The sequence below is a fragment of the Trichomycterus rosablanca genome, chromosome 24, assembly GCF_030014385.1.
Source record: "Trichomycterus rosablanca isolate fTriRos1 chromosome 24, fTriRos1.hap1, whole genome shotgun sequence".
Taxonomy (NCBI): Eukaryota; Metazoa; Chordata; class Actinopteri; order Siluriformes; family Trichomycteridae; genus Trichomycterus; species Trichomycterus rosablanca.
Window position 1 is genome coordinate 15619258 of NC_086011.1, and position 24562 is coordinate 15643819.

The 24562-nt window shown below is 40.8% G+C and overlaps 1 protein-coding gene across 1 annotated transcript in view; it reads left to right on the plus strand.

Moving 5' to 3' along the window:
- The window catches only part of cdh4 (cadherin 4, type 1, R-cadherin (retinal)), a 203578-nt gene that overhangs the window by 116661 nt on the left and 62355 nt on the right, over nt 1-24562 (plus strand). Inside the window, exon 4 of the mRNA XM_062986402.1 lies at nt 18469-18695. Within this exon, the coding sequence (XP_062842472.1) occupies nt 18469-18695 (227 nt within the window). The remainder of the gene's footprint in view (nt 1-18468; nt 18696-24562) is intronic.

Genomic DNA, 24562 nt, shown 5'->3' on the forward strand with positions numbered 1-24562 from the left:
GCCACAACTGCCCTATAGACCAGTTAACACTCAGGAGTTTTGGGAGTTCTTCTAATTCTTGCTTATAGCCGTGATCAGTGGAGCCTGAGGGCTACGAAGACTAAAGTGTGCTTCAGTGAGAATTGAACTCACAACCCCTGGTTTACTAGACCAGGGCTATAACCACTGAGCTAATCTTTTTTTTTTTATACCACCTATAGCCAACGTTGGGTTTTTAAGAATGGACACATTTGATTCACCCAAAGGTCAACAGACACCGACTACAAATGATTCCGATTCAGATCCCAATGAAGCAGATCCAGAGGAAGCTTCCATCACAAGTTCCCATCACCACAACATCAAAGTTATACCTTCATCATGGATCCATGATGGAAATTTCCATGAATGAAGGCGTCCTTGCTCAAAGAGTAGGAATAATATCATAACCCGTGTCAAGGGGGTCCCAGAAGAAGACTTCCAGAGAAAGAAAAGGTTGAGAACCCCCTGCACAACATTTGGTGGCATAGTTAGGATGATAAACACCTTATTTCCTCAGGAACACAGTTTATTTACAAACAAATAGCCACAAGGAGCCACCATGACATACAATTAACCCACTAGTTATTCACTAAAGGACTGATATGAGCTAAATGGGAACCCAAAGTCTAAGACTACAGCTTCTATTTTGCATTTACTTGAATTTAATACATTGTTTTTCTTTACAAATCATGTAAATCAACATAATAGTTCATGTAAGTGACAGTGTACACAGTCAGTAATTGTATATCCAGACTTGTAGAGTTTATTCACTGAATGTGGCAGGTGTAGCTTCTATACTGGCCAGTGAACGCAATTCCAAGACAGTCTCTCTAGCTAAACGTCCCATAAGTATAATATATAACTCTCTCTCTCTCCCTCTCGTTCTCTCTCGCTCGCTCTCTCAGCATCCGTCAGACCCACAGAGAGCAGACAAGGATCTATTGTGTTCTTTTTATAGCCAAGTCACAAAGTAAAGGATTTAATCACTCTTTCTCCATGCATGTGTGAAATGACATAAATTCATTCCCGAAGGAAAGAAAAGAAAAAGTGTTTTAGGCTTAAATACACAATAAAAATGTCACTTAACACCTCTCGCCAACGGGCATCTTGACATTTCGAAGCATTTTCATCGTATAACGTACACATTGTGTAGATTTACAGATAAAATACAACCTGGTTGGAATGAGCTTTTATTAGCCATGTGCATACTGGTATAATCCGTGTTGATATAAGACTAAGTGTAAAATCATCAAACATCGTATTAGGCTTTGCTCGAGTGCTAATGGAAAATATTACACAGGATAAAGTAATGGAGGATTTAGAGGTGCTGAATTGCTGTAGTTAATGGGGACTTTATTTAGGAACACGCTAGCACACCAGAGCTGATATCTCAAACTCATCAATTCAGGCCGCTCAGGTAAAAACACACGCTGGAACCAGAGCTGGGATCAGTGGCATAACTAGGAGGTCATGGGCCCCAGTGCAAATTAAAAAAATAAATTTTGAGGCCCCCTCAACAAATTTCTCATATATATACTGTATATATGACAACGCTGACAACGCTGATATATACTGTATATATGACAACGCCATGACAACGCTGTCCACGGAGTGGGATGGGAAACGCGGAGTGGACTTAGCAAATCTCCGTTCTCTTCCTCGTTCCTCACAGCCAACTACACAACAATACCACTTGAAAATGGCATTGCTTAATGTTCGTTCACTCAACACAAAAAGTACTGTACTCAGTGAATTTATATCTGACAGTGAACTAGACTTTTTCTGTCTCACTGAAACTTGGCATAAACCCTTGGATTATTTTACGTTAAATCAGACCACGCCAATGGGATACTCGTATATTGATGAACCTCGTATGGAAGGGCGAGGTGGTGGTGTTGCTGCAGTCTATAGGGATGATATTAAAATAACCACTTTGTCTTTTCCTGCTGCTCTTTCTTTTGAACACCTGGCTTTCAAGTTGTCAGGGCCTACTCCTCTGGTCACTGCTGTAGTTTATCGTCCGCCAAAGCCAAACGCTTCCTTTCTCTCTGATTTTTCAGATTTTTTAACCCAGCTTAGTGCCCTCTCATCCTCTGTACTGCTTATGGGTGATTTTAACATCCATATTGATGACAACAACTGTAAATTTGCCAGGGAATTTTTGGAATTGTTACAGTGTTTTAATTTCACACAACATATACATTTTCCAACTCATAAAAAAGGTCATACTCTTGACCTTGTCTGCTCTACTGGTGTCCTAGTTCATCAGCCGTCCAGCCATGACCTTACTGTCTCTGATCATTTGACAATCATCATGGACATTGAGGTCACTAGGCCCATCACTAGAGCTAAACGTAAAATATCCTTCAGGAATCTTCAATATATCTCTCCCTCTGCTTTCTCAGATTCTCTTGTTAAAAAGATGTCTGTCTGTCCTGTACTGTCTAGTAATTCATCTGACCTTGTCGATTACTATAATGACATACTCGCCTCATGTCTTGATGAGCTGGCTCCTTTGAGAACCAAATTTGTTTCATTTAGTCATTCCACACCATGGTACACAATTGAGCTTCACCAAATGAAATCCCGTAAACGCCAGCTTGAAAGACTTTATAAGAAAACCGGTCTAACAGTACATTATCAGATTTATTCTGATTATCTTCAACATTACAAAGACGCTCTTACGGCAGCCCGATCCACTTACTATTCCGAACTCATACATGCTGGATCAACAAATCCTAAGACTCTCTTTTCCACAATAAATAAACTTCTCAAACCAGTTGACAATACTACCAATTCCTTTACAGTTGACAAGTGTAACTCTTACCTCTCATTTTTTCAAACAAAAGTTGAGAATATCCACAATTTTCTGACAGTTTCCCCTGTCATCTCTGTTTCTCCGCCTATCTCATCTCAATTTATTACCCAGCCTCTGTCTCAGTTCTCACCTGTGTCTCTTTTGGACCTATCTGAGATCTTAACAGGGATGCGAAGCTCCACTTGTGTTTTGGATCCTGCTCCATCAAAACTTGTTAAGGGTTGTTTTCCAGTTATCTCATCACTTATCACAGAGATAATCAATTCCTCTCTTAGTTCTGGCTCAGTCCCTCAATCACTCAAATTGGCTGCTGTTACTCCCATACTTAAAAAACCTGGACTTGACTCTAACATTATGAGTAACTTTCGGCCCATTTCCAATCTTCCATTTCTGTCGAAAATACTGGAACGTGTTGTTGCCTCACAGCTCAAAGATCACCTAAATTCCAATAATCTATTTGAATCATTTCAGTCTGGTTTCCGCCCCCAGCACAGCACTGAGTCAGCCCTCCTCAAAGTCACAAATGACCTTCTTCTTTCCTCAGACTCTGGACAAATTAATATTCTCGTCCTCCTTGATCTTACTGCAGCTTTTGACACCATTAATCACTCCATTCTTCTGTCCCGCCTTGAATCCTCTGTCAACATCACTGGTACTGCCCTTTTGTGGTTAAGGTCATATCTCATAAACAGACAACAGTTTGTTAATATCAACAATTGTAGTTCTGCCATTGCTCCACTGTCCCAAGGCGTTCCCCAAGGCTCAGTGTTAGGTCCCCTTTTGTTTATTCTTTATATGCTCCCCCTTGGTGACATCATACGTCGGCATGGTTTACATTTCCACTGCTATGCTGATGATATTCAGCTTTACATCTCCTCCAAATCCATTAATACTGAACTTCACTCCACTCTGACAAATTGCATCACTGAAATGAAATTGTGGATGAAAGCTAATTTCCTCAAATTAAACTGTGAAAAATCAGATATGATCATCGTAGGTCCTACAACCCTGGCAAAAACCACAAAAAATTTTCAAATTACCATTGATAATGACACTTTGTCTCCGTCTTCTAACATCCGAAATCTTGGTGTAATTTTTTATAGCAACCTCTCTTTTGACCGCCATGTAAATCACATCACCAAAACTGCTTTCTTTCATCTAAAAAACATAGCACGTCTACGTCCATCACTCTCCTTTTCTGCCGCCGAAACCTTGATTCATGCTTTTATTACATCCAGAATTGATTATTGCAATAGCATCCTTTATGGTACATCTAACAAAATCCTAAAAAAACTTCAGTATATCCAGAATTCAGCTGCTCGCCTCCTTACTCATACTCGCTCCCGTGATCATATTACACCTGTTCTACAAAAACTTCATTGGCTTCCCGTTGCTCAACGCATTCAATTCAAAATTCTTCTATTCACTCACAAAGCTCTCCATAATCAGGCCCCATCCTACCTCACCGACCTGCTCCATCAGCACATTCCCTCCCGTAGCCTTCGCTCTTCTGAGGCTAACCTACTGTCCATACCCTCTAGGACCAAGCACCGGACCTGGGGTGACAGGGCCTTTTCCATAGCTGCTCCATCTTTATGGAATGCTCTCCCCAAACACCTACGAGATTGTCCTGACCTGTCCAAATTCAAGTCACTTCTCAAAACTCATCTATTCAGAGTGGCATTTAACTTGTAACAACACAAAATAAATGCTTTTATTTTTGCTATTCTTTTTAATAGTTTTTATACTTAGATCACGACAGAAATGTGAAGTCCTAGATCCTAAAACTTGTAAAGTTTTCAGTTTCCTGATTGCATGTAAATCTGTCCTGTTTCTGTCTAATTTTAAGAAATTGTTCTATATTTGTTGTTCTCTCTCATAATTTAGCTAATTTTTAATGAACTGTCTTATGCTGCTCTCTTTGTTTTTATCTTAATTATTCTTGATGTTGATGTACTATTTTGATTTTGTACTATGATTTGTATGGTGTATGTACGTATTTGTTTTGATTATTTGTCTTATGTAAAGCGTCTTTGAGTATCTTGAAAAGCGCTATATAAATAAAATGTATTATTATTATTATTATTATTATTATATATATGCTGCATGTTGATAGCTGATCAGAATGAATTAAAAGTAGGTGAAATTAAATGAAAGTGAGTTCATGTCGTGGAGGGCCCCCCCCCTGCCCCCCCTGTAGTTATGCCCCTGGCTGGGATCTCGAATACATCGTATCGAATCTCAGCTCTGCCTGCCGGCTGGGCTGAGCGGCCACATGAACCACGATTGGCCTGTTGTTCAGATGGGCGGGACTAAGCCGGATAGGGTCTCTCTCATGACTGGTGCAATTACGACCTCTGCTGGCTGATTGATGGCGCCTGCACAGAGATGAGAAAAGAGGTCTCTTAGGGTGTGTGTCTCCGTACACAACGCTGGATCAGCATTGGTGGAGAGGAAGCATGACGCAATCGGGCAATTGGACGCGCTAAAAAGGGAGAAACTGCATAAAGAAAATATATATAAAAAAAAAAAAAACTCATCAATTCAAATCTCAGCTCTGCTACCGGCAGGCTGGGCGTTTACACAAACAACGATTGGCTTGTTCGTATAGAGGTTGCTGATGCAATTATGACCTCTGCTGGCTGATTGATGACGACTGCACAGAGACGAGGGACAATATGGATCAGGGTGTGACTCTCCGTACACAAAGCTGATCCACATATGAACTCGCCTGGTGCAGGTGAAAAGATGCAGTCGGCTACTGCACACGTGTCGGAGGGTCGTGTGTTAGCCACGGCTCTCCTCAGTCAGAGTGGAGGTCAACATCAGTAGAGAGGAAGTGTAATGCAATTGGGTGGTTGGATACCAATTGGGGGGGAAATGCGAAACTAAATGAATAATAGCCCCAAAAGAAGGCAGGGTTGGCGAAGTTATGGGGCAGTCTTCGTATTAATACCCATTGTCAGGTATCGGGTGATTGGATACGACTAGATTGGGAGGAAAATTGGGGGGGGGGGGTCTGTGCAATTGATCTGTAGACAATTTGGAGATGCAGTTATTGTTTTGCGGGCGTTCTATATCAGTCTGATAGACTTTACAAAGAGACAAACTGTGGTAAAAATGATCTGTTCCTTAAGTAGATGTTGCCTACCAATGTTAATAAATTGGCAATGTTTACATGACTGCAGTTATACTAGAAATCTGCAATTCTAAACATGATTCAGAGTGATTTGAACCAATCAATTTAATGTTTAAATCTTAAGGTTTTTCTTCTGTCACCCAAAAAGTAGATCCCTGCCACGCTGATCCATGCCTGGCATTAAAAGTGTCCCGTGTCACGTTGCTCTTTTCGGTTCTGACAACCTTAGCAAATGTCATTCTCCTCCAAAAGGGATTTTTGCTCAGCTTGCCTTAATGGCACCCATGCCAACGCAGCAATCGGGGCTAATGGATTTTCCTGGCTGCGTGGTAGCCGAACACACTGGGACTCTTCCAGTCAGACTTGAGTTGACATTCAAGAGGTTTTCTTTTGGTTTAATCTAGGATTACTTTAAAAAGCCTGAGAGGCGATGGATTGGCTTCTGACAGATTTGCAGATGCATCTGTCCGCTTTGTCCCTTTGAGCCGAGCAAACCGGTGGCAGGATTTAAATCGTGTCGATCTAATACTGTTTTCTGCTGTCGTTAGTAAAGATGCAGAAATTATACACTGATCAGCCATAACATTAAAACCACCTCCTGGTTTCTACACACACTGTTCATTTTATCAGCTCCACTTATCATATAGAAGCACTTTGTAGCTCTACAATTACTGACTGTAGTCCATCTGTTTCTCTACATACCTTTTTAACCTGCTTTTACTCTGTTCTTCAATGGTCAGGACCCCCACAGGACCACAGCAGAGCAGGTATTATTTAGGTGGTGGGTCATTCTCAGCACTGCAGTGACACTGACATGGTGGTGGTGTGTTAGTGTGTGTTGTGCTGGTGTGAGTGGATCAGACACAGCAGCGCTGCTGGAGTTTTTAAATACCATGTCCACTCACTGTCCACTCTATTAGACACTCCTACCTAGTCGGTCCACCTTGTAGATGTAAAGTCAGAGACGATCGCTCATCTCTTGCTGCTGTTTGAGTTGGTCATCTTCCAGACCTTCATCAGTGGTCACAGGTGCTGTTGGCTGGATATTTTTGGTGGACTATTCTCAGTCCAGCAGTGACAGTGAGGTGTTTAAAAACTCCAGCAGCGCTGCTGTGTCTGATCCACTCACACCAGCACAACACACACTAACACACCACCACCATGTCAGTGTCACTGCAGTGCTGAGAATCATCCACCACCTAAATAATACCTGCTCTGTGGGGGTCCTGTGGGGGTCCTGACCATTGAAGAACAGCATGAAAGAGGAGTACCAAAGAATGCAGAGAAACAGATGAACTACAGTCAGTAATTGTAGAACTACAAAGTGCTTCTATATGGTAAGTGGAGCTGATCAAAAGGATAGTGAGTGTAGAAACAAGGAGGTGGTTTTAATGTTATGCCTGATCAGGAGTAGTTTCCACACTTGATTTCCACCTTTTTTTAAGGGGATGAAGATTTTCATGTGGTGATGATGATGTGAAAGCAGCGGTGCATCAGTGCCCAGTATTTGTTATCAAGCTATAATAAATGAAATTACAGCTGCAGGATTGATATCAACAATTAATTTTAATAAATATGCAAAGAAAAGATAAAATCCTGACAAATTAAATCAGCAGAAACGAGCTGACACTACATTAGCACAAGGGTTTGATTCAGCTGCCTGAAAATAACACAAAGAAGCAGATAAAGCATAAGTAGGAGATAAAGCGAGGTGGAAAATAAAGGCAAATTAAAAGCTGATTACTTCTTTAAAAAAAAAACACTCTTTTTTTCCGGAGGGAACCGTTCACCATGACGGAGCGCCTGCCTGAGCCGCTTTCCGCTGAGATACGGCCCATTTTTAAAAAAGCGTTCGCTCTGGAGGAACAATTTCGAACGGACAGCGCTTTTACCGAAATGCCATTTCTGTTTGTGCTCACGTTATAGTCGTCATTATCCCGGCGGTTTCAAGACGTATAGTGTGGAACTATTTCTTCTGTCGTGTACGTTCATGTACCAGCCAAATCTGAACCAATTTGGGTCAGAACAGTTTAAGCTAAGTGCTTCAGCTCACCAGAGCTATGATGATATACGCTTGAACAGTTTAAGCTAAGTGCTGAAACAATGTAGGGAAAACAGATCTGTACTACACATATAACTAATGCCCTACCTAATTCACGGACCGTGAAATGACCCGTTTCCCGTGTAATATTCAATTTGCTGTGAAATGCGAACTTTAACATGTGTGTTTAGCGATTTAACATTCCTCATTCGTGTAGCGTTAGAGTGCTTCACGTTTAGTGGTTAATCCGCACTATGAGGCGTCCTAGCAATCCTACGGCAATTCAGTTAGCAATCGCTTAGTCAAAATGTTCAAGATGTCAAAGTGTAAAGCACTCCTGAGAACTTACTCAGGTGCCTTATTTAGAAGCGATTATCTGATTGAATAACGAGGGAGCGTCTGATGCTTCCTTAGAGGTGACGGCAATCCCAGCATTCAGTGCGGCACAACTTTTCTCAGAAAAATGACAAATATGCCGGACGAATGCGGAGCAACTGATGTTCTTTTCAAATGGAAATAAATTCTCATTGATTTTTTATTTATATAAAGGTAGAATTTCACGAGTGCGATTTATCTGCAAAATGCGCTCGTCAGTGACAGCGGGTTGTGCCGCCTTAACCCTTAGGTTTGAACGGCCTGAGGCTAACTGTGTTAGCTTTGTAAGCGAAACTGCAGTGACATAATCGACAAAATCACTGTCTAATTAGTGCGTCTAAATAATCTGCCTCATGAGTTCGATGTCTTATTAGAATCCTTTCTAATTAGGCATCTGATCAGGTAGGCAGTAGGCAACAAGGCAGCTCACTAGGTTTTTAAACAGACACATTCAATTTCATTCAACCTTCAACATAAACATCCTTAAGTAGAGGTGTTGTAGCTTCAGGTGGTGTTGAGTTCTCGCTTTGTGTTTTAAAGTAAAAGCGTCAGCCTCCAGGCTCGTCTCCTGCCTCCTTATAAACAACACTGATTAGGATGGGGGGTTACTTATAAGATCTATTTAATAAACATGACATTAAAATTTTAATAAATAAATAATATAAACAAATCAGATTCTTTTTGTAAAAACTTCCCATTTATTTTTGGAAATGGGGTTTGTAGAAGAACATGCAACAGATTTAAATGACGCTATAAAGCCCTCGCAGAATTGATTAGAATCTTAAGCCTGTCATGACTGTCGATGTTTTTGAGTCCAGGAATCACGCTGCACTCCTCTTACAGCTTATTCTTGAGCTTATTCTTGGTAATCTTGAGTTGGAGACGATTTTTCATTCTCATCCTAGATTAAACATTTTCACGTTTCTCACACAGGACTGAATCATTACGGAGAAGAAGCTCTGCAGGAAGTGATGACAAATTGTACTTTTGCTTCACTGCAGAATATCAGTTTTAATGTTATCTGCCGTACGTATGCACACTGTTGTTCTCTGAGCGTCAGCATTACTCATGTCAGTTTGTTGGGTGTTCTCGCCAAGGAAAAAGTATCAAACGCTTCATCTCTGTCTCACGCTGCCTCGCTCTGGCTCTATCTGTCTCATTAATCAGCAAGTCCTACGGAAATTACAAATATGATTCGTCATAAAGAAAAACAGACATCCGGAGATCTACGGGGCCGGCAGAGGATCGCGTCTTTCAACCACGCCTATTAAACTGTCTTTTATTTACTTACCTAGGTGTGCAAATTTACATCATGCACACAGAGCAAATCTATTAGTACATTTTCAAACTCAGCCAGGTACTAATCTGATGGGCATTTTTAAATGTTTAAATGTACCTTAGCATGTCAGTACTCTGTAATTCTTTGGAACAGTATTTTACACAGACAGACAGACAGACAGACACATAGATATACAGATAGATAGACAGGCAGGCAGACTGACAGAAAGACTGATAGACGGACTGATAGATAGATAGATAGATAGATAGATAGATAGATAGATAGATAGATAGATAGATAGATAGATAGATAGATAGATAGAGACAGACAGACAGACAGACAGACAGACAGACAGACAGATAGGTAAACAGATAAGTAGACATGTACAACACACTACTAAGTTTTGTTAGCTGATTTGATTTCGTGGTCTAATCAAACCCTGCGCTGTACCACGCAACCTCCGAGCCACCAGTCTCGCTCGACTTGAGCCTCCATCCAGGACTAAAGGAAGACAAGCATCAAGGCTCTTCTCTGTTCTAGCGCCCAAGTGGTGGAATGAACTTCCTCTGTCTGTCCGAACATCTGAGTCTCTTGCTGTCTTTAAAAAGCGATTAAAAACCCACCTCTTTACTAAGCACTTAAGCTGACTTGTACTTATTTACTAACATCTTGTTCCATCCTTTTCCATTTCCAAAAAAAAAAAAAAAAAAAAAAAAAAAAAAAAAAAAAACACTTTGGTTCTAACAGGTTTTAGCAGATTTGTGTTCTTCGACTGTTGTTTACCTAAACTTGAGAAATGAAATGTTCACTTTGGAAGCACTTCTGTAAGTCGCTCTGGATAAGAGCGTCTGCTAAATGCTGAAAATGTAAATGTAAATGTAAATGTTAGCTCTTAGTGTCATTAGTGTCAGTGCTGTAATGTGAATGATTTACCATTCAAAAACATCTGGTCAGTGGGGGTCCTATATGGGTCTCTGTTGTTTAATAACGGCAAAGTAATGGGCTACAGACAGTAATTGTATACCCACAAAGTTTGTTTGTATGGTAGGTGTAGCATACCACACAGGTGTACCTAATAAAGTGCTTGGTAAGTTAATGTACACACTGGTTAGTTAATGGTAATGTGTGTGACCCAAAGCCAAACATTACACTTAAATTTAACCCATTAACAACAGGGGTTCTTCCCTCTCAAATGCCACCATATAGGGAAGTTCTGCCCATATAGCCGACCCTTTTCCCCTTTCTATTGGAATTCGGAGCAGGTCTGGTGGAAACACCTGATGCCTGATGTAGATCTAATGATGTATTAATCACCTGTGATCCAGGTTCGGGTTAATTGGTTTTATACCGGTGCCAGCTTGTGTGTCAGATTGGCACCGAGCTACAGAAAGGCATCGGAGCACATGAAACTCCTGACTGATGGCTCACTTAATGAACGCGGACGCCTGCATCAGTCTGAGTGACTCAGCCCCCTTAATAACCGGTTGCAGCACCTTTAACAGCATCGACTGTAACTGAAACCTGTCGGTAATTTAACATAATTTTTTTCTCACTTCTGCCGACGCCTTTCTGTTTGGAAGAATGAGCTGCTTGTATTGCTTCTTTCCAAGGCGTTTTTATCGACAGTGACTAGGCCACTTAAAAACTAAAAAGACATGAAATATAACAGGTCCACTTTCATTTGAGAGCTATTTCTACAGTGTTCATACACCGGGATGCCAATCACAGCACCGAGGTCCTGGGTGTCCCGAAGTTTCTACACATGCCTAAAGTATGTGATAATATGCCAGGACCCCTGCTAATTCCTGTGTTCAGGTGTTTTAGCCAAGCCTATAAGCTAGGTATTTTAAATAATTGTAATAAAAATTAATGTTTTGCTTTTAAATTTGGAGCGACCATTCAGGAAAGCCCTTTAACCTATTCAACGTGCATAAAACCAGGTCCATATAGCTGGTCTAGAGGACTGTGGTGGCCTAAACAGGGCCCTAACCTTAACTCTGCCGAACATCTGGATGAATTGGATTGTCGATTGCAAGCCAGGCTTTCTCATCCAGTATTACCTGACCTATAAACCCAGTGCCTCCCAATGTCCACAGAGCTATCCATATTAAGACTCACAGTTTTAAGTGTGCTTAAGTGTTTTGAATCATCGTGCTGTTGGATAACCCAGTTACGCTTCAGCTGACAGACAGATGACCTTACATTGACCAGCCATAACATTAAAACCACCTCCTTGTTTCTACACTCACTGTCCATTTGATCACCTCCACTTACCATATAGAAGCACTTTGTAGTTCTACAATTACTGACTGTAGTCCATCTGTTTCTCTACATGCTTTGTTAGCCGCATTTCATGCTGTTCTTCAATAGTCAGAACCACTACAGAGCAGGAATTATTTAGGTGGTGGATCATTCTCAGCACTGGAGTGACACTGACATGGTGGTGGTGTTAGTATGTGTTGTGCTGGTATGAGTGGATCAGACACACAGACATCTACTCAGTTGGTCCACCTTGTAGATGTAAAGTCAGAGACGATTGCTCATCTATTGCTGCTGTTTGAGTCAATCATCTTCTAGACCTTCATCAGTGGTCACAAGGCGCTGCCCATGGGGCGCTGTTGGCTTGATATTTTTGGTTGGTGGACTATTCTCAGTCCAGCAGTGACAGTGAGGTGTTTAAAAACTCCAGCAGAGCTGCTGTGTCTGATCCACTCATACCAGCACGTATATTCATACATATAGAAGCCTTGTTGACCAAAACATTTTGATTTTGATTCATCTGTCCATAGAACATTATAACTAACGATGTTTTTCTTGGTTAGCAGTGGTTTCCTTCTTTCTAAACTCATTATTAGTTAATTATTATTAATTTTAACATGAGCTAAGACTAGGAGAGTTTTTAGCAGACTGGCTCATGTTGTTAGTTTCTTTTGAAGAGAGATAAAGACTCTCACTGTGGTTCGGTGGAGACGGATGTAACTAAAGATTTTTTTTACAGCACTTCTTGAATAGATTGTTGCTTATAGTTGTCATAGCGTTCCTGTAAAACTTCATGATGACTGTGTGACTTTAATCCAGAACTGCTGATTCAGTCAGTGCTTTTCCAACCCTTCCAGTCACCCCATCATTTTCTATCATTGATCGGAACCCATCAAGGTCATTTTCAACGTCAAATGTGAGACTCTTTCACTCCTCAAAGCACTCTGAGAGCTTCATTTTGCTGCATTATGTCTTCGTACCAAACGAAAGAGGAAAAAAGAGAAAGTCTAGCTCTGGTTTGTTACACCACACTCAGCCAGCAGGAAGTAAGGAGGAAAGAAAAGAGTCTTTAAATCTGATTAGAGCAATTAGTCGGCAATTTTGGAGGAGCTTTAATGTAAAGTCATCCAGCTCAGCAGTAGCTGAATTTGTAGCTGCTGTTAACCTGCATACCTCTCAGCAGCGGCCTTAAAACTCCAGCCAAGAGCTCATTTTCTGAAACGCAGTCGTAGAACGAAGCATCGCCTTCGCGTCGCCAACACAGCCACCTTTATTTATGATTTGATCTGGATTATTTTTATATTGTATTATGCTCAAAACAAAGCTGTTCAACAGTCGGGCCACGGTCCAGGTGTGGCTTCTATAATAATGCGAGCGGGCGGCCGGACTGCAGCCAATTTATTATAGCTAAAAATAATATTTAGGTCTGTTATGATAGCTCACTACTGTTGAGACTTGGGGTTGGCTCACAATCATGCCACTGGCTTTACAAACACAAATGAAATGCCCGATGGGGTATCACTCTGTTGATATCACTCTATTGATGCTCCATGTTGGTGTGGGAATGTGCCAGTAATTACAGTAGTATAAATATTAATAATTATAGCATCATAATTTACAATATATTGTAGAACCCCAGGTCATCGGGACTGGCCGAGAAGCAAAGCAAAGACCATAGTAATTGGTCCTTAGATGAAGTAAGGTCATGTTCTCACACCCACTGTGAAATTTGAGTGGGATTTGTGATGATCTCTGGGTGCCGCAGGAATCGGACAGATTTGTCTTTATGAAGGTCACATGAATCAAGCCACGTACAAGGTTACCCTGGAAGTCCTCAAATCTGAAAATTTTAAGATTGTCTTTTTCAGCAGGACAGTTCTTCATGCCACGAAGCCCGGTCTACCAATGTGTGAATGGAGGACCAACAGATGTCATAGCCATACCAGTGACCAGAATTGAAAACCTCTGAAATGTGCTGCTTTATGTGTGTACATTTGAAGTGGATATATGCGCATTACGAATAACGAACAAAGAGGAAAGCGGTTCATCCTGTGATCCCCCACCTCCTTGCTTCAGGTTGCCAGATCTTATGAAGTGCAGTTCTTATGAAGCAACAACAGCTCAACAATAGCACTTTTAGACAAAGCTTACAGAGAAGCCTGCTGAGTGATAAGCTAAAGTAAAAAGCATCTGTCTTTGGTTGCAACACCTACTACTGTACTTCCAAACTGCCTCTGTTAAGATCTTCATTATTTTTAATAGCTTAGCAACCCAAGACAGATCTGAGATCCCAATGGACATTTCCCAGCCTTGAATGGATTGGTGTAAAGCAGTGGTCCCCAACCACCGGGCCGCGGACCGGTACCGGTCCGTGAGCTATTTATTACTCGGCCGCACAGAAAGAATTAATAGTTAGATAATGTAAATAATTAATAATTTTACACTGTTTGTAAGCAATATTATTACATTTTCCCGGCCCCGCCGGTCCGTGAAATTATATCTTTATATGAAACCGGTCCGTGGTGCAAAAAAAGGTGGTGTAAAGCATGCTGAGTTTGGACTCATCAGTACCTTTTCTTTTTCTGCCGGTGCATCTGTACAGGACTCAAGTTGGAGCAAATATGATGATCTTCAAAAAGTTTCCTCACTTTTATACTTTGGTTGGAAGCAGTGAGGGTGTAGTAGGAGGAGTAATCGGTCGTGAATGAGAGACTGAGAGACGCTTATAGTCCGGATTTTGCGCCATCTGATTTTCACCTTTTTGGACACTCAGAGAAGCTTTAAGGGGAAGAAGATTTTCATGTGATAATGTGAAAGCAGCGGTACATCAGTGGCTACACGCTCAACCAAAAACATTTTTTTTAATGCTGATGGCATTAAAAAGTTGGTACGATGCTGAAAAATGCATCAGAAGGCGATAATATAGAAAAGTGATGTGATTTGTTTTTAAAATTCATAATAAATAGAGTTTTAAAAAGGGCAGAAACTTTTTGAAGATCCCTCATAATTCTGTCTGTACAATTTAATCACTATTGTTTCCTTTAACGTAACATAACCACCACCCCCCCTTTCCTGTGTAAATGTTGGGACTACAGTCAGTGACACACTATTAGTTGATTGAAGGTGTGTTATACCCTGGATGTCGTTACAGTCATCAGGTAATTGTGGTTTGGTTATTGTTATGGTTTCAGTGCTTGTGGTCCAATCAGATCACACATCTGCTCAGTCATGTGGGCAGAATGAACCGCAAAGCGTAAAGATGGGAGTATTACAATGAGCAGGACTAACCACTGGCTGACCTTCAGCTCCTGTGGAGAAACAAACAGCCGGTGACTTCCTCCTGCCTTCATTCATTGTGCAGGCGAGCGAGGCAGCGCTGCAGGAGAGAGAACGAGAGAGAGCAGGCTGAGGTCAAAATCACGTGTCAATGGATTCGTTCTCAGTTTATTCTCTCTTTTTCCTGCCATGCTTTCTGGTTGGCACCTCTTTCAAAGAATCCCAGTGGAAGCTGTGATGGACTGGTGATGTGTCTGGGGTGTTTTTTGAACTTTCGCCCAGTGAATTGTACCCACTGTGATCGTGAATCAGATAAATCGGTGGTAAAGCAGACAGTAAATGAAGGAATATTATGTCCATTTTCTCAGCTCCACTTACCATATAGAAGCACTTTGTAGTTCTACAATTACTGAATGTAGTTCATCTGTTTCTCTGCATGCTTTGTTAGCCTCCTTTCATGCTGTTCTACAGTGGCCAGGACCACCACAGAGCAGGTATTATTTAGGTGGTGCATCATTCTTAGCACTGCAGTGACACTGACATGGTGGTGGTGTGTAAGTGTGTTGTGCTGGTATGACACCTCACTGTCCATGCTGGACTGAGAATAGTCCACCAACCAAAAATATCCAGCCAACAGCACCCCGTGGGCAGCGTCCTGTGACCACTGATGAAGGTCTAGAAGATGACCGACTCAAACAGCAGCAATAGATGAGCGATCGTCTCTGACTTTACATCTACAAGGTGGACCAACTAGGTAGGAGTGTCTAATAGAGTGGACAGTGAGTGGACACGGTATTTAAAAACTTCAGCAGCGCTGCTGTGTCTGATCCACTCATACCAGCACAACACACACTAACACACCACCACCATGTCAGTGTCACTGCAGTGCTGAGAATCATCCACCACCTAAATAATACCTGCTCTGTGGTGGTCCTGTGGGGGTCCTCACCTTTGAAGAACAGCATGAAAGTGGCTAACAAAGCATGTAGAGAAACAGATGGACAACAGTCAGTAATTGTAGAACTACAAAGTGCTTCTATATGTTAAGTGGAGCTGATAAAATGGACAGTGAGTGTAGAAACAAGGAGGTGGTTTTAATGTTATGGCTGATCAGTGTATATTCACCTGACACACCCTTCTTATTGTCCCATACTTCAGAGGCGTCCTGGACAAGCAAGGTCTTTACGTAGTGTTGATAACCCCACCCTTTTAGTCCGGTCTTTCCCAACCAACAGACCTAGATACCTTAAAATGCTGCCTTAATTAGGTGGCAGTAGGCAGCAAGGCAGCTCACTAGGTTTTCAGACAGACTCTGTTTGGTGCTATTAAGGAAAGTAAAAGCTCTCCAAGGGAACCCAACATCCCTCCACCGAGCTGTTCGATTGTCAGCAGGGAGTGTTTCTAGAAAAGAAAGAATAGATTTTTGGCACGCGTCCCAAAACAAAGCTGAACGTTCAAACGTCCGAGCAAAATGCCTCAACACCGAGCATCTTGTTTGTTCCCATGCCAACAATTCATGCCAGTGCCAGGCCTCTGACTATGCCCGTTTTTCGAAGCTAATGCTTCCACGCTTTCAGCCCGGACCCCTCAGCTCTCGCTCGGGAGACGAAGCGACCGCAGTGGCGCTAATTAGCTCTTTTCCATTAAAGCAAATTAGCCTCATTTACAGCACCGCTGATTGCCTTCAATTGTTTGATGGAAACGCCGGCTTTGGTTTCTTAATTCATGCCGCTCGTCGTGTGACAGATGTTTGTGCTAATGTTTTTGAAGGCAATTCAGAAAAAAAACATGCAGAACTAAGATTGTTATGTGAATTACGGTTTCATCCTTGGATTGCACAAATGCTGCAGAGTTGGGTGAATTTCAAACACTTTTAGTTTGAAACACTGAGAGGATTTGTGTGTAATACCATCGTGTCCTGTTGTATTGTTAATAAACATGATTCTTGCTCAGAGGCGAATGCTGTCATCCAGCAGAAAGCATTTTTGTGCAAAATTTTATAACACAAAAGTCTCACCGCAAAAAAACTCAACCCAGCAGCCCTGCTGGATCAGTTTACAGGGGAAATGTCTGTAATACAATATACACTGAAGGTTGGCATCACAAAATCATGTTTTGTTCTGAATCCCTTGAAATGAATTTGATTTTGCACTTTTCTTTTTTCATTCATTTTCTTTCTTTTGTTCTTTTTCTTTCTTTATTTTTTCTTATTTTTTGTCTTTTTTTCCTCCATTTGTTCGTCTCTCTTTTCTTTTTTTTCTTTATTTATTTCTTTCATTTTCTTTTTTCTTTGTTTCTTTTTCTTTTCTTCTTTCTTTTTTGTTTATTTCTTTTTTCTTAAGTTTGGTCTTTCTTTCTTCCATTTGTTCTTTAATTTTTTCTTTCTTTTTTCTTTCTCTTTTCTTTCTTTATTTTATTCATTTTCTTTTTTCTTTTTATTTTATTTTTTGTTTATTTCTTTTTTATTTTAATTTTTGTTTGTCTTTCCTCCATTTGGTTTTTTTATTTTTCTTTCTTTCCTTTTCTTTATTTATTTCTTTCCTTTGTTTCTTTTTTTCTTCTTTTTTTGTTTCTTTTTTTCTTAATTTTTGTCTGTATTTCTTCTATTTTTTCTTTTATTTTTTTCTTTCTTTCTTAGTTTCTTTTTCTTTCATTTTTTTCTTTTTTCTTCTTCTTCCATATTTTTTTTTTCTTATTTTTTTTATTTATTTTTTCTTTCTATCTTTCATTGTGACTTCAGTCATGGAGGTGTCGCAGCAGGTCTTTATTCTTTCTCTCTTTGCCTTGGTTTCACGACTCTTTGAAAGTGTTCTCTGTAAACCTGTGGAACTTCCCTTCAGGTGTTAGTGAGAGGATCATCTGCTGTAGATAACGGGAACATCTCAGCTCCCCACTGTCACACAGTTCATTTTAATAACAGACTGCTCGCTTCCTCGTGACCTGACTGAGTGCTTCTCAGGAACACTGAGCTCTTAGCTGCTCATGAATATGAGATTTAATGATTTTACTCAGAAAAACTGCAAATCAGTTTTCTGTTGATTACAGCATCATGTTCACTATATGACCAAAAGTAGTACCAACTTGTTCATCAGAGCAGATAAATCTCACACGCTGCTTCTGAATGTATTACAGCATCAACACAGACCAAATGTTCACGCTATCAGGGCTCAGAGGACCAGCTGCTGTTTTACATCTTATCATAAAGTGTTTTCATCTCTCAAATCTTTTCATTTCTCATCATTTCTCATCTGTTTTTATTTTAGTAAAGTTCGAGCTCTGCCACCTGAATGAGAGGATCAGATTTGAGAGCAGCGACCCGAAATTTGGAGTCCGCCCCGACGGGTCCATGTACACAGAGCAGGAGGTGACGAACCTGTCCGAGCCCATTCAGTTCATGGTGACGGCTAGAGGGAGCAAGGACACCCAGATTTGGGAGACGACGGTCAAACTTGCCCTTGCTGGACATCCTCTTCCTCCCACCATCAACCAGGTAAAATGTTATATATAGCTCATAAAACTCAAAAATTAATCATAAAACTCACTCATCTGTTATTACATTCCTTTTTTTATGAGCCACACATACTATACAGCTGAATTTTGTGTGTGTGTGTGTGTGTGTGTGTACAATTACTAACTGTAGAACGAAGGTAACTTTGTTGTTTTTCTTTCTTTCATTTACTTTCTTTCTTTCTTTTTCTTTCTTTTATTTCTTTTTTCTTTTTCTTCTTTATTTCTTTCTTTTTCTTCCCTTTTTCTTTTTAAATTTTTTCTTTTCTTCTTCATTTTCTTCTTTTTTCATCCTTTCTTTTTCTTTCTTTCTTTCATATTTCTTCCATTTTTTTCCTTCCTCTCTTTTTAAATTATTTATTTATTTTTTCTCTTCTTTTCTTTTATTCTTTTTTCTTAGTTTCTTTCTTCCACACTATTAAATTTAAGAAGTAAAAAATAAATAAACTCAAATTAATCTTTTGACTGTAGAACAAAGTGAACTTTGTAGTTTTTCTTCTCTTTTTTATAACTTGTTGTTTGTTCAGGACACGTTAAATTAAAGTCCACGTCTATTTTTTATACATATTTTGTTTATTTATTTATTTATTTTTGCATTTCAGATCTCTTGCTCAGCTGCACATTTTATTAGACAGCAGCGGCCAAATGAAAATGGAAAAAGTTGAACTAGCTTTCATACTTGATACTTTTTATAGCATGGATTTGTCTCCAGGCACTTTTCCAGATGTGAAGTAATAGATGTGATGTGGGATTGTGCAGCTCTGCTGGTTTAATCAGAGAGGAAACAGTTTTGCATGATTGAATTGCAGGTTGGGATTGAAATTGTGCCCGAGCTGCATGTGGCGCTTATAGAGCACTGAGATTAATTGATGTGAATCGTGTTAATGTTGATGTGTTGTTTCCACAAAGTGCCCAAATGATTCAGTAATAGAACATAAACGAACTGTGCTCAGCCAATCAGCAGAATGAGACCAAACAACTGCTGGGTACTGCAACTGCTGGGTACTGCAACTGAGTCTTTCTTTTTAATTCTTTCCTCCTTCCTTCCGTTCGTCCGTCTGTCTTTCTTTTCTTTCTTTCTTTTTCTTTCCCTTTTTCTTAATTTCTCTGCCTTTCTTCCATTTGTTCTTCCATTGTTTATTTTTTTTTCTTTTTGCTTTATTTATTTATTTGTTTTTCTTTCTTTTTTCTTTTTTTATTCATGTCTGTCTTTCTTTTGCTTTCTTTTTCTTCTTTTTCTTCTTTTTCTTTTTTTTTCTTTTTTCTTTATATCTTTCTTACTTTTTTAAATTTCTTCTTTCTTTCTTCCATTTATTCTTTACTTGTTTTTTTATTTTTATTTTTATTTATTTTTCTTTCTTTTTTCTTTTTGTCTTTTTTGCTATCATTTCTCTCTCTCTCTCTCTCTCTTTCTTTTTTCTTTTCTTTTTTTCTTTCTTCCATTTGTTTTTTCATTGTTTCTTTTATTTTTTCTTCACTTATTTTCTTCTCTTTTTTATCTTTTTATTTTTTCTTTGTTTCTTTCTCTTCTTTTTTATTTTCCTTTACTTTGTTTGTCTTGTCTTCGCTTTCCAATCTTCACTACTGTTCATTTCTTTGTCGTTTCTTTTCTTTTTACTTTCTTCTTTTTTTTTCTTCTGTCTTTGCTACTCATGAACTAAAGACATTTTTACACATTTTAACATGAATTTACAATTTATACTGTTTTTCAGAAGGTTTGTTTTACCTATTCACGCAAGAATGAGGCATTTGTGTGGATGGGGCTTTGGATAGTTATCATTTAGTTGAATGTCACAGGTGCTCAGCATCACATCCTGGTACAAACCTGAAAGATTATTCATCTCATGATCTCATGATCATGGTCGTTACATCAGGAATGTTTTAAACTCGTCCCTCTTTGGACTTCATTTAGTGTGTTCATTTACCTGTCTGATACAAATGTCCTTCCCAGTAGCACTGGGTCTGTTCCTGCATCCAAAGTGACCCAGCATGACAAACTGCACGGCAGGACTAAGGATTCTCTGGGGGAGAACTTGTGGCTCTTTTGCTGTGTCTTTAACCCTTTACCCTAACCCCTCCCTGCCTTCTGTGCAGCTATTAAGAAGTGTTCCTGTGCCAGCTTACTAAAGGACATCCACATAATCACACACACACAAACACACACACACACAAACATATGTCTCAAATGAGTTTTAGGATTTGGACTAGGACTCTTCTTTAATGACTATCCATATCATCTTACTCATATTATTCTGCTAAGATTACTAGTCTTAACAGGACAGGGTAAAACCGCCTAAAGCTGTAGTGGTGCATCATAAGTAATTTATATTCACATGTTTGTGCCGCAGGGTAAATTAATATTTTATGTTTATGCATGTAAGTACTGTGTTTGTATATTTATGAGGCATATTTCCATAAAACACATAATAAACCTTACATTTTAAATTAAACCGAACAGCTGGGCACCCCCTAGTGGGCACAATTGACAGTACCTGCAGCAGACAAATGTCTGCTTAGTGGGAAAAGACCGGACTAAAAAGGGTGCAGGTCTTAGATACTGTGTAAGGACCCTGGTTGGTACCCAGAGGCGCCTGTACGGAAGTGGAGGAACACCGAGATCAGTGCGTGACTCTCCATGTGCAAGACTGGCCTCACTTGCCGAATCCACTGAAGTACGGGCGAATAAGTAGGGTGTTGTGGAATGTGCACAAATCGGAGGAAGTGTTTGTCAGGCGAATATACCTCCTTGGACGCGATCAGGGTCCGTAGCAGCGGGAGACAAATCGGCTACATTAAATTGGGAGAAAATATATAAATAAAATAGCAAAATAATAATAATAATAATAATTAAACCTCCCAAACAGCTTTTGACTTGAACTGTATCTCTATTACAAATCTTCTACCCTAAATCCGAAGTGACTTACAGTACTGTGACAGTATACTGTCTAAGCAATTAAGGGTTAATGGCCTTCCTTAAGGGCCCAACAGTGGCAACCTGTCAGCGATGGGGCTTGAACCAGCGACCTTCCGATTACTAGTCCACTAGGTTACATCTGCCCTGTGTGTGATATAAAAATTAGATTGCATTGTATTTGCTGAGGGCGGCACGGTGGCTCGGTGGGTAGCACTGTCGCCTCACAGCAAGAAGGTCCTGGGTTCGATCCCCAGGCGGGGCGGTCCGCGTCCTTTCTAAGCGGAGTTCGCATGTTCTCCTCATGTCTGTGTGAGTTTCCTCCGGGTGTTCCGGTTGCCTCCCACAGTCCAAATACATGCAGTCAGGTTAATTGGAGACACTGAATTGCCCTATAGGTGAATGTGTGTGTGTATGTGTGTGTGTCTGCCCCGCGATGGACTGGTGCCCCGGCCAGGGTGTTACTGTGTGCCTTGCGCCCATTGAAAAGCTGGGATAGGCTCCAGCACCACCAACCCGAATTGGACAAGCGGTTAAGAAAGTGAGTGAGTGAGTGAGTGAGTGTATTTATATTACAGGCAAAATGGATTCGGCATTTTTAAGCCCCCTGGTGCTTTTTACCCTCTCTCATCCATCTTTAACATACAGTATCTTACTTTAGTGTTATCGGGTCTTTATCGTGGGGCTGAAGTGTGATTGATGGACAGCGGGGAGCAGTTAGATTCATTTGCATTTTTTAACTGCCTGTCATTAATAACTCATGATAAAATCGCAGGTCAGTTATCTTCTTTATTATAAAATAATTATCTTCAGGGATGGACTGTAAAAATGCTAATGCACCTTGATGTGCGTTTATAAAGCGTTATTATTTCCTCACTTAGCTTTTACGTGTAAAGAAATAAGACAATCTGACTTATTTTGAACCCATGCCCACTCGTGATGCCCACTCGTGAGTCGTGAAGTTAATATGAAATCCTCCTAACAGCGCCGCGAGTGCGATCATTCTGCCCGGAGGAACCATAACCTCCAGATGTCTGTGGCACGCACGCAGGCCCGGCGATGCCCAGATGGGTATCTCATCGCCGGGCGAAGGCGGCACGCCAGCTGGCTGGGCCGTTCTTCTGGAGCTCAGGGCGGACTTCAGAGCAATTTCTCCCTCTCTGACTCCTGAATGCGCGTGACCGTGTGTTAGTGTGTATCGATCGCGCACGTATTCTCATCATCGTTGGCATTGTGCAGCACAGTGGGTCTGTTCTGCTTTCTTTTCTGTGCCCTCTTTTTTGCAGTGTTTGTTGGTCTGCCAGCAGAATGGGGCTGCAGTTCTTGCTGGTTGGCATGTCCGTCAGTTTGGTCTCGCTAGGCTTGCTGGCTGGCTGTGTTGGTAAAGCTGGTTAAGCGTGTTTGATATTTACTTATTATATAAATACACCGATCAGTACATTAAAACCACCTCCTTGTTACCACACTCACTGTCCATTTTATCAGCTCCATTTACCATATAGAAGCACTTTGTAGTTCTACAATTACTGACTGTAGTCCATCTGTTTCTCTACATGCTTTGTTAGCCAGCTTTCACTCTGTTCTTCAAAGGTCAGGACCCCCACAGAGCAGGTATTATTTAGGTAGTGGGTCATTCTCAGCTCTGCAGTGACACTGACATGGTGGTGGTGTGTTAGTGTGTGTTGTCCTGGTATGAGCGAACGAGTTTTTAAATACTGTGTCCACTCACTGTCCACTCTATTAGACACTCCTACCTAGTCGGTCCACCTTGTAGATGTAAAGTCAGAGACGATCGCTCATCTATTGCTGCTGTTTGAGTCGGTCATCTTCTAGACCTTCATCAGTGGTCACAGGACGCTGCCCACGGGGCGCTGCTGGCTGGATGTTTTTGGTTGGTGGACAATTCACAGTCCAGCAGTGACAGTGAGGTGTTTAAAAACTCCACTCATACCAGCACAACACACACTAACACACCACCACCATGTCAGTGTCACTGCAGTGCTGAGAATGATCCACCACCTAAATAATACCTGCTCTGTGGTGGTCCTGTGGGGGTCCTGACCATTGAAGAACAGCATGAAAGGGGGCTAACAAAGCATGCAGAGAAACAGATGAACTACAGTCAGTAATTGTAGAACTACAAAGTGCTGCTATATGGTAAGTGGAGCTGATAAAATGGACAGTGAGTGTAGAAACAAGGAGGTGGTTTTAATGTTATGATTGATTGGTGTAACTTATTTAATTTATATAATGACACACAACATTGAGTGAGGAAAGTGTACCAGGAGGATCGGGTAACATTCCAGCTGACGAGTTTTACGGCTTCTAATACAAGACAGTAAATCATTGGTCTGTTTGGTCAATTTAGCCCCTCCTTGACCTCTGGCCCAATCATGAGATGGTCACCGCTGACCACAGTCACCTTTTCTGAGGTGCCATTTAATCAATCTGATTACATTTGTACACTGCTGTGTAAAAGAAAATAAAAAATCATAACGTGTCATCGTCGGATTACCCAGCACGAGCCCAGCTGCGATTTATAACCCTGATCGGCGCTTTTCGGGTCCCGTTGCTGGCTCAATAATTCCCCTCATGGACACAGGTGTTTGTGCCTGGCATGAATTGTTTCACGCCCTTGATACAGACAAGGGCAGTAAAAATGACAAGAAGCACTGAGACCTGTGAATGGAAAGTGTTTTCTCACAAACCGTTTGTGGCGGAGCGTTCGGTTTGCATCGTCTTGGCGGGAAACAGTAAACGCAAAAACCACCGCGTTCATCATTGTGTGTTTGCAACAGCGGGACTCAGCACTATATTAGCGTGTGTGCAGCAACGGTGCTGAGTCTGTATCGCACTGACTGAGCCCATAAGGTGTCAGTAATGTTTGGGTAGCCTAGTGTGTGGAGCTTTGAGCTATCAATCGGAAGATTGTCGGTTCA